Source organism: Megachile rotundata, chromosome 1, assembly GCF_050947335.1.
Source record: "Megachile rotundata isolate GNS110a chromosome 1, iyMegRotu1, whole genome shotgun sequence".
NCBI lineage: Eukaryota > Metazoa > Arthropoda > Insecta > Hymenoptera > Megachilidae > Megachile > Megachile rotundata.
This window is the reverse complement of record NC_134983.1, coordinates 4457145-4477814: the sequence shown is the minus strand read 5'-3', so window position 1 is coordinate 4477814 and position 20670 is coordinate 4457145. Positions and strand designations below refer to the sequence as shown.

At 34.3% G+C, this 20670-nt stretch overlaps 1 protein-coding gene across 7 annotated transcripts in view; it reads right to left on the bottom strand.

Moving 5' to 3' along the window:
- The window catches only part of LOC100879277 (neural-cadherin), a 511227-nt gene that overhangs the window by 329258 nt on the left and 161299 nt on the right, over window positions 1-20670 (bottom strand). For all 7 annotated transcript variants that reach the window (XM_076538467.1, XM_076538441.1, XM_076538445.1 and 4 more), the window contains 2 exons: window positions 20252-20434; window positions 16061-16250 (listed from right to left, as the gene is read on the bottom strand). In XM_076538467.1, the coding sequence (XP_076394582.1) occupies window positions 16061-16250; window positions 20252-20434 (373 nt within the window). The remainder of the gene's footprint in view (window positions 1-16060; window positions 16251-20251; window positions 20435-20670) is intronic.

Here is a 20670-nt window from a genome sequence, read left to right as displayed (position 1 = left end):
TTCACAAAAACCAGTTTGCACTTACCCCATTTCACCTTACGGTACAAAAGTAACGAAAGTATTATTTTTTAAGAAAAATGTGGTATAAATATCCAACTCAAATATTTCAGGATAACATTCTTTATTCTATGGGAATATTCGTGCACGTGTAATAGCGTCTAATTGTGGGGGAAATAATGTTGTTGACGACTTTATATGCATATTTATATTTATATATATATTTAATAAACGTAATTTGAATTTTAAAGTTTAATGCTTACAAACGACACACACCGGTTCATCCCCTTCTCTTTTCCACTTCAGCCAACCCAAAAAATATCTCTCACTAATTTCACTCACTCTACACTCTTACCAACCTCATTCATACACCACTCGTACCAACCTATTGTAAAAACCAACCTCACACTTCCCCCCTTTGGTTTTTACACTTCCACAACTCTCATAAAATTCTCAATATTTTTTAACAAATTCACTCGACTCACAGGCTTTGTTAGACAATCAGCATTCATTACACTAATTGTAAGTTGAAGCCATCATGATTTATTCCCCTCTTTGTTCTCAATGAAAATGTCTCTTTCATTCCGACTCTACAAAAACTTTTTTCCACTAAAACTTTTATGTAATAAAATTAATAGAATGTCTGCAAACATGTATTAATACAAATAATCAACGTTTTTAATATTCCATATAGTTTATTAACTTTTTGATACCTGTACTAACTGAAATATCAGAAATCGCATGTATTTCTCTTTTCCCTTGTGTGAATTTCAATATCTCCTACAAAGCGTTCAGATTGCCCGTATATGTTCGTGTTTTAAATCGGTTAGTAAAAATTTGTGTGTACAGAACATAAACTCGAATCTGTACTGCCATCAATGGTCCAACAGGAAATCTATAATTTCCAATTTAGTTTGTTCAGCCCGGGCCAACCGGGAATAACAATGAATATAAGCGTAAAGATAAATTCACAAATCATAAACTAATATGCAAAAACTAGTGTTTTCATTCTTTTCTAATACATTCAAGCATTATAAAATACTTGAATACATTCAAGATTGTATTGTTTTAAAATAATATATTTGATGAACAGTCAAATCTGTTAGCTACGTGTACTCGATTAATTATATTTTACGTTTGGTCCAGTTAAGTTACAAATTTTCGTCGTAAATCTTCAACATCATGGAAGTCCAGTTTCACACGGTGTTTAGTAAAGATAATGAAAATCTGGCTCTTCAGCATAGGACGAAAATTCACGAACAACTTTCGAATTAAACAGTTTACTGTTTGACGTTTATTAATTAATAGTTTGGTCGGATATACGAACCTGTGTTCTATAACTTCTCGATATAAAACTATTTTCTATTTTAACTTTACTTGCACAGTTTTCGAACGTCTATTAAATCAGTTTGTTAAATACTTATTTCAGTAAAACGTTGATCGCGAAAATCGGATTATCTCAAGTATAATTAAGTTTGAAATTTGATGTTTAATAATAATGTCATTATGTCTGCATGTGCGTTCAATGTTGCAAACATTTAGAGCTACATGTATATGATTCTAATAAATATAATGAAAATAAAATATTGGGCTGATATATGAACATAAATATTTTGCGCACGTTTGATTTAATTTGATCCATACTATCTAAAATGATTTGTAGTACATATAATTTTTAATCGTGGCTCATTTAATTTTTCAAAATTTGAAATTGGATTGTTTTTTCCAAAATCCCAACAAATTCATATAACATCTCAAATGTTTCACATAGAATTACAAAAATTTTGACTAATAAGTTGAATAAATATATCATATTGTAAATAATATAAATGCAAATAAGTGGGATATGTTGTGATTAAACAATCATAATTTGTATAATTAATAGAACATTATGCTGTACACATACAGGGTGTTACCTGTAACGCTATTCACGATTTTTCGTGAGTACACTTTAATTACACTTTAATTAAAATACACTTTAATTACATGTTCAAAATGTATGCCGTCTTCCATCGCGTAATATTCCGGTCTTTTACTTCACATTTCCACTTCTGTAAATCGAGTAATATGTTAGTAAAAATATCATGTAATATATGTTTTGAATTCGTCTCGATGTCCTCTAAAGCTATGAATAAAAAAAAATGTATGTTCCTATTTAAAAAACCAAGGTGACTTTGACTTTGCCAAGAGAACAAACTGTTTTAAAAATTTGCTTTACTAATATCTATTGTGCACTTCATACCCTGCTAATATTGTCCTAAACATTTTTTCGTAAGGTGGCTGCAAGTGGGAGAAAAATCGTGAGTAGCGTTACAGGTAACACCCTGTATATTGTAACTTAGGATGTAGAAATTTATCACAACTAAATTATTGTATTACAACTAAATAATTGATAACTTATGTATTGTCACAGAAATTCATTGACAAATTAAAAATTATACTTTATGCATTGTTGAAAATGTGTGTGGTAATTATTCTGGTAAATTTCATACCAGAATGGTACCTAACCTAACTAGAGCGGTATGAAATTTGCTATAGAATTTATACACTCGAATTATTTATAAGAATAAATAATTTGTACTTGAAGCAAAAGCTTTTGATCATAATTATAATAATTTTTTCATCCTTTTGCTAGAGTATTATAATGCAAGATAAAAAGACCACCTATTTAGTTGGTAGACTGATTATACCACTTTACCTACTATGATTATTTAAAAGAATATCACGTCATTTGTATTATCAGACAATATAAATTATTCCGCTATTAAAACGATAGACTGCCGCATTTTTCTGGCGACATCATTTATATTCGTTCGATGCTTCCACAAAGTTCCACAGCTTCAAGAAGTTTGGGAACTTTCTACAACTTCAGTACGTTCAACTTCGAAAGACTTTAGATTCTTATAATTCCAGGGAATACGGAAATTATTCCGAATAGGCTAACGTATCGTTAAGAAGGTTAATTTCTACGATTAGTCAAATCATAAAACTGAACTGCTTTCACAAATATCGTAATAATGCGTTGATTTTTTGCTACTATTAATTACGATAACGATTATCCGGAAATTCGATTGATTAAAAAATGGAGGAAGACAAACATTTCTGAATACGATGAAAATCACGTTATCGCTTAATCATTAAGTAAGCTTTTAAATTAATTGAGTACCGATTAATAGTTACCTTATTTTGCCATTAAATTTACTTTAATGATGAAGCAGTCTGCAATTATTGATTGAACGATTTTCTAATTAAAGACGGAAGCTGTGTGTTTAAGGGGGGCAATACCTTTAGAACCTTAAAAAATTACAAAATTTTTTTTTCTATAAAATGTTAGTGTAACATCTTACAAATATTGTTTCAAAATTTTAAAGTGAAATACAAAGCCCTTTTGAAGTTATGGCCGATTAGTGCCGCGGGTATACACGCGTTCAGTACGAAGGACTGAAACTTTAAACGCGTTTTTCTCAAAACTACATTTTTACAATTGGTGTGGTTGATAACTCAAAAACTAGTTTATCAATCGCGCTCAAATTTTTTGCACATATCCATGACAATAATATCTAACATATGAACCTAAATTTATGAAATAAATTGAACATTAAAGTCCTTTTTTATTGCAAAATATTGCAAAAACTTTTAGTAAAATTCAAAGTTTTTCTTTAAAAGCGCGCCATTTCTTTAATTTTACACATTTTGCACATTTCATTTAATACGGACTCGCATTTTTAATAAAAAAGTTGTTGTTGGAAGTAACGGACAAAACAGATGAACTGCGCTATGCGCGTCCGAACACGCATCACGATGCTTTGTCCTACAGTTACAGTTTTACCTTCGTCTACGAAGCACCGCGCATTTTGTAAAGACATTTTTATATTATTAAAGTATTTTCCGTTCACCTCAGCACTGCAGTTTATTTTCCTGGAGCTAATCCTAACAGGTTATGGGCCCAGACACATTCTGGTCGCATGTGGAAAATTAAACGAACATTTTTTAGTACGACGAATTTAATTCGCGATAGTGCAGTGAGTGTGAAAAGTTGTGAAAAGTTAAAGTTTTTGTCAAGATGAGTTCCTCAACTTCAGTGCGCATCGAACCACTCGGAAAAGACAATTACGACACGTGGAAAATTCAAGTGGAAGCTCTACTGATAAAAAACGACAACTGGAAGTACGTTAATGGCAATAAAATACGACCCGACGTAACTCAGGGCGAAGCGGCAACACAGTGGGACGAAGCGGACGCAAAGGCAAGATCCGATTTGATATTAGCAATTAGCCCGTCCGAAATTAAACAAATTAAAAATTGCAAGACATCGAACGAGATCTGGAAGAAATTAGAAGGTATTTACCAGTCGAAAGGTCCGGCGCGAAAAGCGACGCTATTGAAGCAGCTTGCTTTGCGAAAAATGGCAGAAGGCGACGACGTGAGATCGCATATGAACTCTTTCTTTGACGCGGTCGACAAATTAGAAGACATGGAGGTTAAAATCAACCCGGATATGCTCGCCGTTCTTCTGCTGTACAGTTTACCCGGTTCGTTCGAAAATTTTCGGGTGGCCATCGAATCCCGAGATGAATATCCGACGCCCGAAGCGCTTAAAATAAAAATTTTAGAAGAGAGCGCTGCGCGAACCGATAAAGCAAAAGAGTCGAGTGATAGCGCGATGTGGGTAAGAAAATCGACCAAGCCGGACAGGTCAAACACAGCGCAATGGAAGCGCCATGATACCGCAACAGAAGAGCCGAATAAAAACGCGAAGGAAAAACTACGTTGTTTCCGCTGTAAAAAGATAGGACATCGAGTTTCGGAATGCCGCGGACTGTTCCGCGGGCAACGGCAGTCAACTGCAGGAATGGCTAAAGAAGATTTTTCCAGTAGCAGTGCACCAGGAGCGAAGGAAGTCGCTTTCCAGGCTGACCAACGCATTCGCGAAAAGGGTACAGAAGGGAAATGGTGTCTCGACAGCGGCTGTTCATCCCACATGAGCGGCGACGCGTCTTCTTTCGTCGAGATGAAAACGTCAACGTGCGATACGTTAAACCTCGCTAGCAGCGCATCAACACAGGTGGAAGGTCAAGGTACAGTGCGATTATCCATAAAAGACTCGAATTCGCGAAAAACTATAGAACTCCGCGACGCGTTGTTCGTTCCCGACCTTCGCATGAACCTTATGTCGGTCGCGAAAATTACCGATAAGGGATGCAGTGTTCTGTTTAGAAAGCATAACGCCACCGTGTTTGCGCCCGACGGGGAAACAATTTTCACCGCTGACCGACGCGATAATTTATATTATGCACAATCCGCGTTTTTTGTGAGCGATGCAAATTTAAAAACGGTAAATGATATGGAATTGTGGCATCGGCGTCTCGGTCACGTTAACGAGGAAAGTTTGCGAAAAATAAATCGCGATAAAAGTATACGCGGCGTTTCCTTCGGAAAAGACGAAAAACTACCTACTTGCGAAATCTGTTTGCGATCAAAAATGACAAGATTACCGTTCCCAAAAAGTTCGAACCGTGCCGTAGGTGTTCTCGAGATAGTTCATACCGATATATGCGGACCGATGAGCGTCGAATCGATCGGCGGCGCGAAATATTTTATATTATTCATCGATGATTATACGCGATGGTGCGAAGTCTTTTTCTTGAAACAAAAGAGCGAAGCGTTATCTGTTTTTAAAAAGTTTAAAAATTTCGCTGAAAATCAAACAGGCGCGCGAATAAAGTATTTGCAGTCTGATAATGGTCGCGAGTTTCTCAGTAATGAGTTTAACGAATACCTAAATTCGTGCGGCATTAAAAGACGACTGACCGTAACGCACACGCCTCAACAAAACGGTGTAGCCGAGCGTAAAAATCGAACATTAGTTGAAACGGCGCGATGTTTACTTCTCCAGGCGGGACTGTCGAAGCGATTTTGGGCTGAGGCGATAGCGAACGCGAATTATACGCGTAATAGATTACCGTCTCGCGCTCTCGACGGCGACAACGCTTATTATCGATGGACACGTAAAGTACCGGACGCGTCGTATTTCAAGGTTTTTGGTTCGAAGGTCATAACCCGAGTTCGAGACCGTCAAAAGTCGAAATTCGAACCGCGCGCGCAAGAGGGAATATTCCTCGGTTATTCGGATGAAACAAAGGGTTTTAGAATATGGCTTCCCGACGAGAACCGCGTCGATATATCTCGAGATGTAAAATCGGCAGACGAGACGTTAAAAGGGCCACTGAAAATAAATTGCGAAGAGCGAGCGAGAAACGAGAATTCGTATTCCGACAACAATGTAGAGATAGATATTCAAAATGATAAAACAACCTCGAAAGTCATGGAAAGCAGGGATCAGATGAGAAACGATAGTCAAACAATCAATCGCGAGAATAGTATCGTTGAAGTGCCCATAAATCCTTCGCAACAGTCCGATTCTATTCCGACACGCGTGAACGAAGTCAGGTACCGGGTAGGTAGGCCACGAATTATCCGGACCGGGAGCCGTGGTAGGCCGAGAAAAGTACGCGGTACGGTCGAAACTCAAAACGATATTCAAAGTGATTCTCAATCTGAAGGAGAGAACGAACTATTCGAAGACGCCGTATCTTCGCATCCGACGGAATCAGCTGGTATGGCCGAGATACCGCTGCAAACCGCGCTTTCCGGCCCGGATAAAACGGAGTGGCGTGTCGCGATTCGGGAAGAAATAGCGGCGATGTTAAAGAACGACGTATGGGAGATCGTTGAACGCCCTCGTGATCGCGAAGTCATTGGGTGTCGCATGGTTCTCCGCGACAAAATAAACACCGACGGACAGGTGACGCGGAGGAAGGCGCGTTTAGTCGCACGCGGTTTTGCTCAGCGCCCGGGTTTAGATTACGAAGAAACGCACGCGCCCGTTACGAGATTGAGCTCGATACGATTGATAATAGCTCTAGCCGTCGAATACGATATGCAAGTCCATCAATTGGACGTGTCAACTGCGTACTTGAATGGAGAAGTCGATAAAGATATTTTCATGACGATTCCGGACATTCTCCCTGACGCGTTGCGCGACATCATATCGGACGGACCCGTAGAATATAGTGATAAGGCGCGAAAAATGCTAAACGAATCATCGAGCGGCGATAAAGTATGTAAAATAAAAAAGGCTTTATACGGTTTGAAACAAGCGGGTAGGCAATGGAATAAACGCCTCGACGAAGAATTGCGAAACATGGATTTCGTCCCCCTCCATGCTGATCCATGCGTGTATATATTGCGAAAGGGGGAGCAATTTCTCGTTCTTGCCGTATATGTAGACGATATAGTAATAGCCGCGAAAGATTTTAAATGGTTAGAACGCATTAAGAAACAACTCATGCAAAAATTCGAAATGACGGATTTAGGGAAGATCGGACATTGTTTGGGTATCGAATTTGAGCACAACGGTACGGAAATAAAAATGCGGCAAAGCGCGTACACGAAAAGAGTTTTAGAAAAATTCGGCATGTTAAATTCGAATCCCGTGACGTCACCGATTGATCCTTCCCAGAAACTAACCAAATGCGAAAAACAAAGCGCCGACGTTAAAAATTTTCCGTACAGGGAACTCGTCGGATCCCTTATGTACTTGGCTACGGCCACACGCCCCGACATAGCTCATGCGGCCAGCAGTCTCAGCCAATTTAATTCGTGCTACGACCGACAACATTGTATCGCGGCAAAACGCGTACTACGTTACTTAAAAGGAACAATTGATCGCGGGATACGATTCCAAAAAGGCGACGGTATATTAAGGGGTTACGTAGACGCCGATTGGGGGTCGAGTTTGCACGATCGAAGGTCATACACCGGATTTATATTTTTGTTAAACAGCGGACCTGTAAGCTGGGAATCGCGAAAACAACGCACGGTTGCGCTTTCCACAATGGAAGCGGAGTACATGGCATTGTCGGAATCGACGAAAGAAGCAGTGCATCTGCAAAGTTTTTTAAAGGCCATAGGAATTTTTAAGCAGAAACATGTACCGATATTCAACGACAATCAGAGTACTATCGAATTGGCCAAAAACCCAACTTTTCATAGCCGTTCGAAACATATAGACATTAGACACCACTTTGTAAGAGAAAAATTAAAGGACGGCGAAATAAAAGTTTTTTACAAAGCGTCAAACGATCAGATCGCGGACGTATTAACAAAAGGTTTAACCGGCCCGCGTCATCAGAAATGTACCGCGTCTTTTATGTATAACGATCGACATTGTAAATAAATGCGTGTAGTAATTAATTAGCGAAACATTGTATACATCAGCGATAAGCGTACATCCTTGTTTTGAGGGGGAGTGTTGGAAGTAACGGACAAAACAGATGAACTGCGCTATGCGCGTCCGAACACGCATCACGATGCTTTGTCCTACAGTTACAGTTTTACCTTCGTCTACGAAGCACCGCGCATTTTGTAAAGACATTTTTATATTATTAAAGTATTTTCCGTTCACCTCAGCACTGCAGTTTATTTTCCTGGAGCTAATTCTAACAGTTGTATTTTTAATACAAATTAAATATTAAATTTCAATTTTATTCCAGAAAATTTACACGTAACAAATAACTCTTAAACCATTCAAACTTCCTTTAATTAACAATAAAAAGCTTATTGTTAATTCCTGTTACGTCTAATCAGGCATTAAGATTTATTTTTCAACTGAACTCGATAAAACAGAAATTACTAATACTTTTCAATTTTAATTTCTTCAAATTAAGAAAATTTAATGTTGATCAAAGATCAAGTAAATAATCTAATGTCTTCAAGAAAAATAGGCAATAAAATCACTTTCCTAAATTTGATAAACAAAGTCCTTTTAATTAAAATGGAAGGTGGTAGATATCTAACAATAAACTTTTAGATACTTGCATACTACCAAATATTAATTTAATTATTGTCCGTTATAACAAACGAAATCGCATTGGAAAAGAATATTTTTTGACGAAGACAGCTATACACAACATCAAAGTATGGGCTGTAAAATTCGTCAGAAAATAATTTGAATTTCATTTATTTTCGCTATAGATCGCTTATAGATAAAAATATGTAAAATTTCGTCTATTGTTATCATTATTTTCATTTTTTCCAAGAATGCACTTTCAATATAAATTGCTCATGTTCAATAAAGACATGAATTTTATAGTATATTATTTCACATAACCTGGAGTAAAACGCAAGGGTGATGCGATCAATTTCTTTAACGTACATTTCGAAAATAGACGTTAGTATAACAAAAACATTTGTCCAATTTAAGATTGTCAATCTTTCATTTAAACTACTGTCAATCATACAATTAAACTGATTTTCTCATTGAACCACATTATGATTCTCAATTACATTAGCTTGTTCGACACAATTATTCGTTTATTCCAAGAAAATTATTTAAATTCGTGACAATTCTAACGCGATATATTTATATCGTTTTGCGTTAAATAGAGGTCGAGATACGGTAAATTGTTGCACGCATTCGAGCTAATCTGCTAACCGGACAAATTTACCATCCCTGTGAAAAACGGCCCATTAACCAAAATTTAGTTGCGCTCGATACAATGTAGATACACACGTCAAATATGCTAACGAAATATATTACGCGGTATAAATTTCACGATTTCATTGGATGGTAGGAAAATGGAGTTTCCGAGCATCGACGAAACACACTGGCGGTACCAAAAACCCAATAATGGAGTACTTGTTATGGGATTTATCGTCGTAAACTATTGTGCATGGGACACGGTGTTGACAACTGTAATCAGTTTTTACATTATCTGGATGATGCACGACTATCGTGTGGACCACACAAAGCTATTGTTTTACCACGTGTCAAATGTTGAAAACTTTGCAATCTAAAATGATTTTGTTGCTTTATCAACGCTAAAACTACCAAACTGGTTTAAATCACTTGTTTACACATTTCTTATTTTAAATTATAAAACTTGTAGTAAAACTATTTTTGTAATAATACTTATCAAGAATTTGTGTTATTTATGTATCATTCCCCTTTGTTTTTAATCTCTTAACAAGTTTTTCTCTAGCTGTGTCAGAGTTTATTATTATTGTTAGGTCTTAGAGTTACTACGATCCTGAGTTCAAGCCTTCAGCGATATAATAGTTTAAGGTTTCTCGATCATTCACATTTATAGTTTCGAATTAATTCTTTACCTACCAGCAGCAATAAGACCCAAAGAGTCATTACATTCCGGTAAGTGTTTTTTGATTTATTGTTACATCTGGTTGTCAGAACCCTTAGCAACAGAGTCCTTTGTCTACAGTTTTCTATTCATGTTAGGGTTTGCTTTTATTATTGCTTGGTTTTTGTTATTTGCTACAATCACTTTGGGGAAAAGACCCACTTCATACGTCACTCGAATTTTAGCTAAACCAATAGAAAATCAAAAACTGTTTTCCCTTATCAATATCACAAAAATTGTACACCCTGAGCTTTTGTGAAACGTAGATCTTCGAAGCTCTTGAACAGACAATTATTTAATCCTTTGCGCTCGAAAGGTGTTACAGTCACAATTTTATTTAGTACAACAATTTGAAATAAGCATTTTTTAACTGATTCTGTAATATCACACGTGTGATGTATAAACATAGTAGAACAGACAATAGTGGAAATTATTAGTAGAGAAATAATAACATGTAAATAATTCATTTAACTTTTGTACTAGTAAGTTTTAAAGTTGCTGTTTGTAAACAGACAAATTACCTTCGAGTGCAAAAGGTAAAGTACATTTGAAAATAAATTTTAGTCGTTTCAAGTCAAATGCATTTTTTGGACAGTCCACTTATATTCACTTATTGGGAATTCTAATGATTACATACGTCATTTAATCGTCACCTACTGCTGACACTACAACGCACATATAATTATTGCGATATTAGGATGAGTAAGTTGAAATATTAGGTATATTTTGAATTTAGAAATCCAAAATCTTGGATCCTTCAGTTAAAGTTGGCATCGAACTTAAAATTCGACTTTTACGTAAATTTAGGTTTGTGACATTTGATTTCTAATGTGCGAGCCTGGCGATATGTTATAAGGTAAGGGGTTAATTTTAAATTTGCGTTAAGGTGAAGTGGGGTAAGTTCGTAAACGGGGCAAGTGCGTATGCAGGCTATTCTTGTTACAATGTGAGCGAAATTTCTCTATTTAATGTTTGTTTCCTTGTATTGTTTCACTATATTCCTTTTTATATTTCAGCTAAGAGCACTTGTTTGCAGTATAGAGTACTTGCATAATGCAGTAAAAAGCATTTTATAGCAGATTTGTTAATAATTCTGCTCTTGCCCCATTGCATATGAAATAAAGTTTCAAAGTATTTTTAACTTTAAGTTACGCTGTTACCCAGTTTTCGGGGAAAGTGCAGAGTAGTTGACATTTTAAACAATTTCCTATTAAAATCAAAATGTACAAGGAAAATTAAGGTCCTAGTTAATATTAATTAAATAGTAGTAATTGTGCAAAACGTTCGATATCGACAGCGTTCAGTATTTACATAGCAGACTGAAAATACTTATGCTTAAATACCAACTTTACAAAAACCAGTCTGCACTTACCCCACTTAACCTTTAACGGTGTAATGATAGAATTATTAAAATTCGTATAAATGTTTCGTCATAACGTTCAAAGGAACTTCAGGTGTCTACATAAAACCCAATTATTTCTACACGTTCACAAACGTGCATTATCATTTCAAAGGAACGAATGTAATCAAAGAAAATTACTTTTGAAAGTATTTTTATGGTCTATTTTCAATATTATTTCACCCGTAAGAGTTGATATCTTATCGTGATTTTGACGTAAAATGCTGTTTTCCTATTTTTCGCTTTATTTTGACATATTATAAATTACAATATTAGTACATACGATATTTTCCCTCTCCAGCTATCTTAATTACTCTATACTTGTTAATAAATCAAGTAAGGATCAACAGAGTTGCTCTTTTACGCGATTTTTTGTTCGTTTATTAATCTTTGCACTAATCGCGTTCCTTACTCCTTTTACGGAAGTAAGGATGTTTCAAGAGCCGAAAATGCCTTTCCTTTTTTAAAAATGAAATAATGCTTGAAATGAAAAACTGGAACTCGATTGATAAATGAAACTGCTCTGATCGCTAGACGAAATGCAAGTGATCGTCACTTTGAAAACCTTTTCACTCTGAATGTGTCTGTTCGCTATAGATTGCAATAGTAATATGCACAATTGTCTGAACTGAATTTGTTCTCTTATTAGTTTCTTGTAAACTGATTCATTTCTCTGTCCTGTCCAATCTGATTAGCGATTGAGCTTCCGGAAGTTGGTCTAGCATGAATGTCATCAAAGGTAACCAATCAAGTGGTTGTTTGACCTTTGAAAAGATATGACATTAGTTTTGATCAGCCGTAGACACTTCCATTGTATGCCCGCCATAAATCCTGCTGCTGTGGTGCACGTGGTAACTAGTATATGGTTCAAGCCCGATACATTGGGAACCCACGTCCTTGAAGTATGCTTAATGAGAAGATCTCTTGGTAGGTCTCATCTCTGACTTCGCAGAAAGCACCACAGGAGGTTTGGTGAAGACACGGGACAGAGATTCAGAGATGGTGCAAGTCAGCTCAGAATTGCGAGTATCAATTTATACATACGACGAACAAGACAACAATTACAGAGATTAAATAAATAAAAAACCTGAGTGGACTGTATTTCATGTTAAAACTATATATTTATAGCTCCACGGAACAAGAGTTTTAAAATTAAGTTAAAAAAGAAGCAATAGAAAAGTTCCAAGTTCGTTACTCCAGAGCTCTAAATTTTTGTTCAAAGTTGTGCAGATTAATATAAATTTAATGATAAATCCTTAGCATCAAATTTTCAGAAACTTTGCTAAACTACCAGAAGGAATTTCTATTAATGAAGTTTCAACATCCTATAATGTTTGAAGTTCGCCGAACTTTTTAAATAAATAAAACACTTGAAATTCAAAGGATAAAGTGAATTTTATCTTTTCATTTCAAATATCCACACAATTGTGATAGTAACCTACAATTTGAAACGTATTCAATTTTAACCATTCCACAAAGTAATTTCCAGCTTTCATATCGTCCAAAGCACCATTTCTATAATATAATTACTTGCAAACTATTTGCAAATTAATATTAATTTTATTTCGCAAGTGTTACAATGAAATGTCGTTGTTCGAGACTTAAAGGATTAAGAAACGAAATAATCTTAACCAGTTAACTGTAGCGATCTTTTTGCAAAGCGCGCACCAGTGTGTGTCGCGATAATCAAGCAATGACGAGTTAGCTCTCATGAATTCATGAATCCATCTAAAATCAATTACACTTTTTATTTGTTTATTTCATTTTGTATTGATCTCTAAACATTTTAAACATATTACAATGTACGAATATAATTCATTTTTCGCCAAAATTACAATTTAAATATCAAATTGTAACAAAATTGTACGCATGGCGGATATAGTCGTCATGACACAAAATTCTGCTACATCTCCATGACGGATATAGTTATCAAACACACTTAACTGCTTAATATTTCTGTGATCAACTGTAACTCATTAATAGTCTTAATGTGAAAGGTGTATCATAAGTTACGTGGCAGTTGAATTTCCGTGACGTTGAAGTTTCCGCAAGTCTCATATACTTCGCAAAAGCAACACGATTTATAATTCAGTTCAGTTATCGCAGAATTTACAGAACGAAATAGTACTTTGAAAATTCACGTGTGATTGAATGCGAAATAACGAACAATTGTTCCCCGTTGACCAAGCTATGCGATACAGACATTTTTCCTGACAGAAAATTACTAAAACGTGACCAGCTGGCTCACTCTTTAAGTACATGTGTCGTGTAATTTCCCGGGTAAACATCGCACAATTGCGATTTCTATATGAACAAACCGGTTACAATGTCACCAAAGGAATTGAATTCTATATTACGGTGGTTCGATAAATTTGCAACGGAGAATGAATTTCTGAAACGTGCCGAGTGAAACGGAGTCGTTTGTTCGCGAATGCACAAACCAATCCGGCTTTGAACGTTCGCGAAAAGATTCACGAGCGTGCAATCGTGTTCTGAATCCTTGGAATAGGATAATCGTAAAAGAATCAAATGAAAATGGAGTAACCTCCCTGTGAACTCAGCTATTTTATTCGAAATACATTCGAATCGACGAAGAATTGAAAACCGTAATATGTATGGTATCGATGAGTTTATATGAAAGCACGGCAAATTGTTTCATCGAAATTGAAATTGATGTTTAAAGTGCATTCATCAAAAGGGAGGATTAAATCTCGATAGAATTTGCAAACTGGTTTCGTTTTGGGGAAATAGTAATTTTATATTTACATTGCATTCTCAAAAATTTTAGAATTTGTTTTAAAATACTGATAGTCGAAAACAAATGAAAAATCTCGAAATTAACTCAGTTATTCACGCCATTTAATTTTAACACATTATTTGTTGAATTTCTATTATAATAAAAAAACTATTGATTAAACTGTTAGAAACGACAGAACTATTAAAAGAAACTTAATTGTCAAAAGAACTATTAAAATTATTAAAAATTTCATAAAAGTAGAACATTATGTCACGTTGAAATAAAGCATACGTTCAATATCGTGATTTTAATACAATTGCAGAAACTTTCGCCTTAATAAAAACTTTCATTTACAAATTTCACGAAAGTTCACGGAGAAGCATATTATTTTACTGTAAACACATTGCAAAGTACAATTTCATTTAAAATATGTTTATTAACGAGTGCAGGATGTAATAAAAATTTGTTAGATTGACCTTCTATCCTTCTTCAACTACAAACTTTATAAACGAATCATATTTTAGCGGTATCATTAAACTCGAACTCTCTTTGATACTGGAAAGTTAAATAGCAGTACAGTTTCGTAGAATAAAGTAACTTATATATCGCTTTCAAATGCAAAATATGCTCTTTCCTCAATTTATAAAAGAGCTACGTTCACGAAACTATTGCATTATTCATATTTTCAGTCAAAATTTTCTTAAGGGATGCTTAACGCTTATACGTCTTTACAACTGATCTGTATTCCCTATTAAGAGTATATAAAAGGTTTATATTTTATATCTTGGGCTACCAAAAAAATTTCGTACATTTAAATTGTACTACTTTCTATTTATATAAATTTGCAACTTTAGAAACGTCGAAACCGGATAACTTTTAATTCTAGTACAGTAGATTTTCAAAATATTTTTATTTTTATGCGGACTGTTTCATATTAATTCTATCTAAATCATTCATTAAAAGAAAATACTTAAAAAGGAGAAATGTTAAAAAATTTGCACGTTCTCGTTGTTAATTTCTCTTATAATAAGATAGTTAAAGCAAGGTATTACCGATTTTAATCTTCTGGAATTGCCATACTGAAGCAATTAAAAATTTGATTGAGTAATATTTTCATTGTTAACAAATCTTGCCAAATATTTCAAAATATTTTTGTATATTTATTATCTAAAATTTAAAGTAGTTAAACGAGTATTTTCAACTAGATAAACAAATTCTTAATAACACATGTGATAAAATTCGTATAAAATTTAAGCATCACCAATGACGCGACACTCAAAGTATCAACATATTTTCTCCTTCATGGTCCAGCCTACTGAACCAGTTTTAACAGCACTAATATTAAAAAAGGAACCTAAAGCTTTGCTTCGGATAAGAAAGAATTAATCCATAAAACTTATCGTTAATAACAGAAGTACCTAAATCCTTATCTGTTACTTTTAACCATGATAATATATGAGTACTATACGAAATTCGTATTAAACTCTTTCCAACCCCAGAAAAATGCACGAATCAATCGTGGCAGAATTATCGAAAGAACGCCATCCAAGGAGAACGAAATTCTTTTTCCTTTTACTCTGCGTTCGTACGAAGAAATACGATCGTACGTTCCGGCTTAAGTTTCAAATCCGAACCCTCTTTCGTGCAGATTCAATTTCGAGGTGAATACGCGCCGACATAGCTAGGCAACGATGAACGAACTCCAAGAACACTCGATGATCCACATACCTGAATTCGGTTGTCCGTTGCTGTTAGGTCTCGCTGATGGTGCACCATCTCTGGCTTCAACTTCTAATGCGTAAGCGCCTTGTTTTTCACGATCGAACACCACCTTCGTGAAGATCTCGCCCGTCTCGCTGTTGATTTCGAAGTAGTCCTTTCCTTCGTTCCTGCTGCTGTTTACCACGTAGTAGGTCACCTGAACAGAAAAGGATTTCAACATTTTAATATTTTGCAGCAAACTACGTTTAACGCATAAGTGTTCACACAACACACATATGCATATACAAAATATACAGTCAAGAGCAAATATGGCAATAATTTAGCACTAGTCGATTTTAAGAGATTTTTGGCTTTTTGAGAATTGATATTTTGGGAATTGTGTTAACGCTGACTGATAAACAGTTGAAACTTTGAATACATAGTATTTATGTTTTCATCAAGTTTTACCAATAATAATATTTTGTTATAGTTATTATTTGTAGTATTTATTACTCGAATATTCAGTTAGATAAGTGAACGAAATTTTAGTAATATAGGTACCGATGTCAACCCACGAGTTGATGCGTAAAAAGTTTGACCCAGGTGTTTAGAGAACAGAAGAGCAGCAAAGTGCACCGGGCAGGGCGTTCCGGAAAGTAGTGCCGAAAAAGTCCCAAAACGCCCCTATAATGAAAAGGTAGCTGATGGGGTATTTAGTGGGTAAAAGTCCCACCTACCCCGTTCCCTCTCCAAAGGGCGCGTGGTATCTTTTGAAGATTTTCCCCGCATTAAAATAGAAAGGTGTTTAGAGAAGCTATGGCTTCACTTAATCAAAATAGAAAAATGGTCGCCTATTACACATATTTTCGGCAGTGGTACTATTGGCTCAAACAGTCATTCACACCAATTAGTTCAAAAACAATTAGTTCAAAAACAATTAGTTCATGCTAATTAAATCAATTAGTTCATAAAAATCGGCAAATGTCTCGAGAGTGAATGGGATAACGCGAATTGCGTTCAGCAGATGTTATTGTTATTTAACATTGTTAATTGCAAAATGTAATGCTAAAATTGTTCACGGTAGGGATAGGCGTAACTTCCTTTATTTTTGGGTCGGTCACGCGCCAACTCCTGGGTTGACATCTGTACATTCGTATGAAAATTTGAACATCACCCATACATGAAGTGGCAGTTACTGTGTTAAGAAGTACGAGTACGAGTAAAAACAAGACCAAAAGTTTATTGAGCATTTCGATACAACGCGAAAAAGAATATGTTTGAATTTCCACCCAGAGAATTAGCTGACTTCTACTTTCTTTTATGCTTGAAAACTAATTAATTTCATATTCGTTTACTCTAAAATGTCAGGTATCGCATTTATTCGTGAATACATATTGAAATGTTTTTTAATATACGTATCTATCTGAAAATTCCTGCGACGTCTTTTTTGGTTTTTTTGATGCATCATATTTCATTTATATCTATTTGCGATCTCGATTATATAAAAGCACGTACTGCGATTTTGTTTGCTCAATGTGTATTGATTTTGTACAGATTATAATCCTTTTTTTATACAGATTGTTTTATTCAAATCAAATTCATCAAATATTTATGAAACAGTCGACGATAACGAAAAATGTTTCATATAACAGTTGAATGATTTTAAGAGACGCATAATTTGAAGCAATAAGTTTTATGTAGACACGAAAAAGTCATTTTTAAACGACCGTGCTGAGTTTTAATCGCTTGACAGTATTAATGTGTAGTAATAACTTATTTCCCTTTATTTATTACACAAGGCAACGCATGACTTGGTTTTGTTTTTATAAAAAAATCTTAGAAATACCGTAGTGATAGTTTAATTAAATAAAATTTTAACTACTAAATGCTATCAAGTTTTTTGAATTATCTGTCAATAAAAAATCTGTAATATGTGAAACGGAATATTTCTTTACGTTGACTGCTTCATCGACATTAAACAGTTAAGTCAAGTATCTTAACAAATTTTATAATCCAAAATAAAAAAATCTAACGATATTTGACAGATTTGATGGTCCAGTGCGAAACTATTAATAAATTATTTTATTTAGAAATAAGAAACCGTTCATTCATCCTACTAAATTCAGTCATTTTTTAATAATTCAATCAAAAATGTTTGTGTACACAATATCAAAAATTGCCACATTTAACGTTACCCCGTGAAGATAAATAAATAATATTTGCATAAATACATTCGTATATATAATATACTTCTAAAGTACCAATAAATTAGCAGTAGGTTAATCACTCTGCTATTCAACTCTGAATAAACATTATTCCAATCGATGTCATCATAGATTATAAAATACTCTTTGTTGTGAACTGATGTAAATTGCTTTCAATATTTCTTATACTTACAAATAAAATCGTTACTTTATTCGTAAATGTCATTGAGATATTACTCTCTGCATTAAAATTTGAAAGTGATAAATAAACTTCAACAAAGCAATCATAAACATTGCTAACAAACTATAAGTATTGACAATACAAAATAAAGCTTTCTCATTCGAACCGTTTTATAAGAATTAATTTTAGACAACTAAAAAAATTTTAACATACTAGTAATTTTTATTAATTAAATTTGCACCATGTAAGTCAAGTATTTATATTAATAAAATTCATATTTTCCAAACAAATTACTTTTATATTATCAATAACTGCGATGTAAAAGTGTATGAACATTCAGGATTTAAAAGACGTATCGTTATATGTATTTTATTCGACTGACTGCAAAAATAAAATGTTACAAACTTCCTTTAACGTTCTCGCAATGAAAGGACAACAACGTGTGAATAAACATTGTCGCAGACATTTATATAAGGTGTCAGAAGCACTTGCGAGTGACGCGTTGCAATGAAACTACGACATTTTAAATTATAACGGGGTTCACGCGATCACATTTAATTATGGTATTTTGCAGCATAACAACGTTACACCGGCAACAAAGTTACACGGCATTTCCATCATAACAGCGACTTCGACAAACACAATTTCAGGGGCTTAAATTAACAAAGTTTTGGTCTGAATAATACATGTATCCTTTTAATGGATCTCTAACATGATATTTATTTGGAGAAACTGAAACTATGAATCTTGCGAATACACGGTTGATTAGATACAGAGTTAGAGAAAAATTATAAGTAATTTTTAATTTAATTGAAAGAGATTAGTGTGGTGAGGTAACATACAATGGGTTACTAAAAATACATTAAATATGAAAAAATTCATTCTTTAATTTTAACCGATCTTATATTTTAATTGAAACAGACTGTTTTAAAAATATGGTTTTCAATTATTAAGTTTAAAATAGTATTTTTCAGTCTTAAATGATATTCCTTAATGGAAGAAATAAATATAGGAATGTACGAAGTTATCTTTTATATTTTTAACTGACACAGCAAATTTCATTCGAGCTTGCTTTTTCGAAATCTTCCTAATCTAACTTTACGGTTAAAATTACACCCACCAATTTAATAGTTTAAAGTAAATAGAAACCTTCAATTTAATAATTTAGAATAAATAAAAGTAAACAGTTAAGCTCATCCAAAGAGATTTATATGAATTAATAAATTTGTTTTCACAGTAATTGCATAAGAGGGGTATGTCAACATTCTTTATCAAACATACAGTTGCTCCAGTTACATGTATTCGTACACTGTATCTCACTTTTTTGAAATTTACTGAAAATAATATTGTATGAACATAATGATTTTGTGATACACATTACATTCCTTAAATACTACTGCTTACATCTTATTCTGCACAAAAAAATTAAAAAATATTTACTGAAGATTAAAAAATTGAAATCATTAATGAATTAGTAGAAAAATTTTGTAGATGTACAAATACAAGTGTGAGATAAATTTCAAGTTTGTCCAGAAATTTAGACTTATGTCCCTTTACAATTTGTCCGGAATGTTAGAATTTACTTACTATCCAGAATATTACACAAAATATGATTTCTTCTGTACATAAAATTAAGCAATAGTTAAAAAATATTGTAACATCAAAAAGTTGTCAGATGCAACAAAATTTTCAGCCAAATTTAGGAAGAGACGCGTTGCACGAATGAGAGTAATACTAATTAATTAATTCATCGTTATATTATTTAGAGATGCGTAAGATTCGCTTAGACGTTTCGTGTATCAGTAGAAGCGAATACTTGTGATGTTTACTCACCCGATTATTCGGGAAGGTGCCATCCTTATCAATCGCGTTGACTTGAGTAACTTTACTGCCAACCGGTTCACCCTCCAGAACGGTTTCTTGCTCACGTTCGGTGAACAAAGGTATTTCGTCGTTAACGTCCTCCAAGACAATGTGGACCGTCGCTTCAGAAGCAAGCTGCTGGGCGCCATTGTTCTGCGAAACAACATTATCTTTATCTTTCGTGAACCTTGTATTTTCTCTATCAACTACGTTTATTCAGTTTCTACTTCAACGGAAACTTTATTAATTCGTTTAAATCGAGGATAGTGATGGGTTCGAACCGAATTTTTTAATTCTCGCAACTCGAATCCGAAGCTTTATAAAATTTCGGAACTCTCGAAAGTCGAAACTGTCGAAACTAGAAGCGCTTTTGTTTTGCAAGACGAATA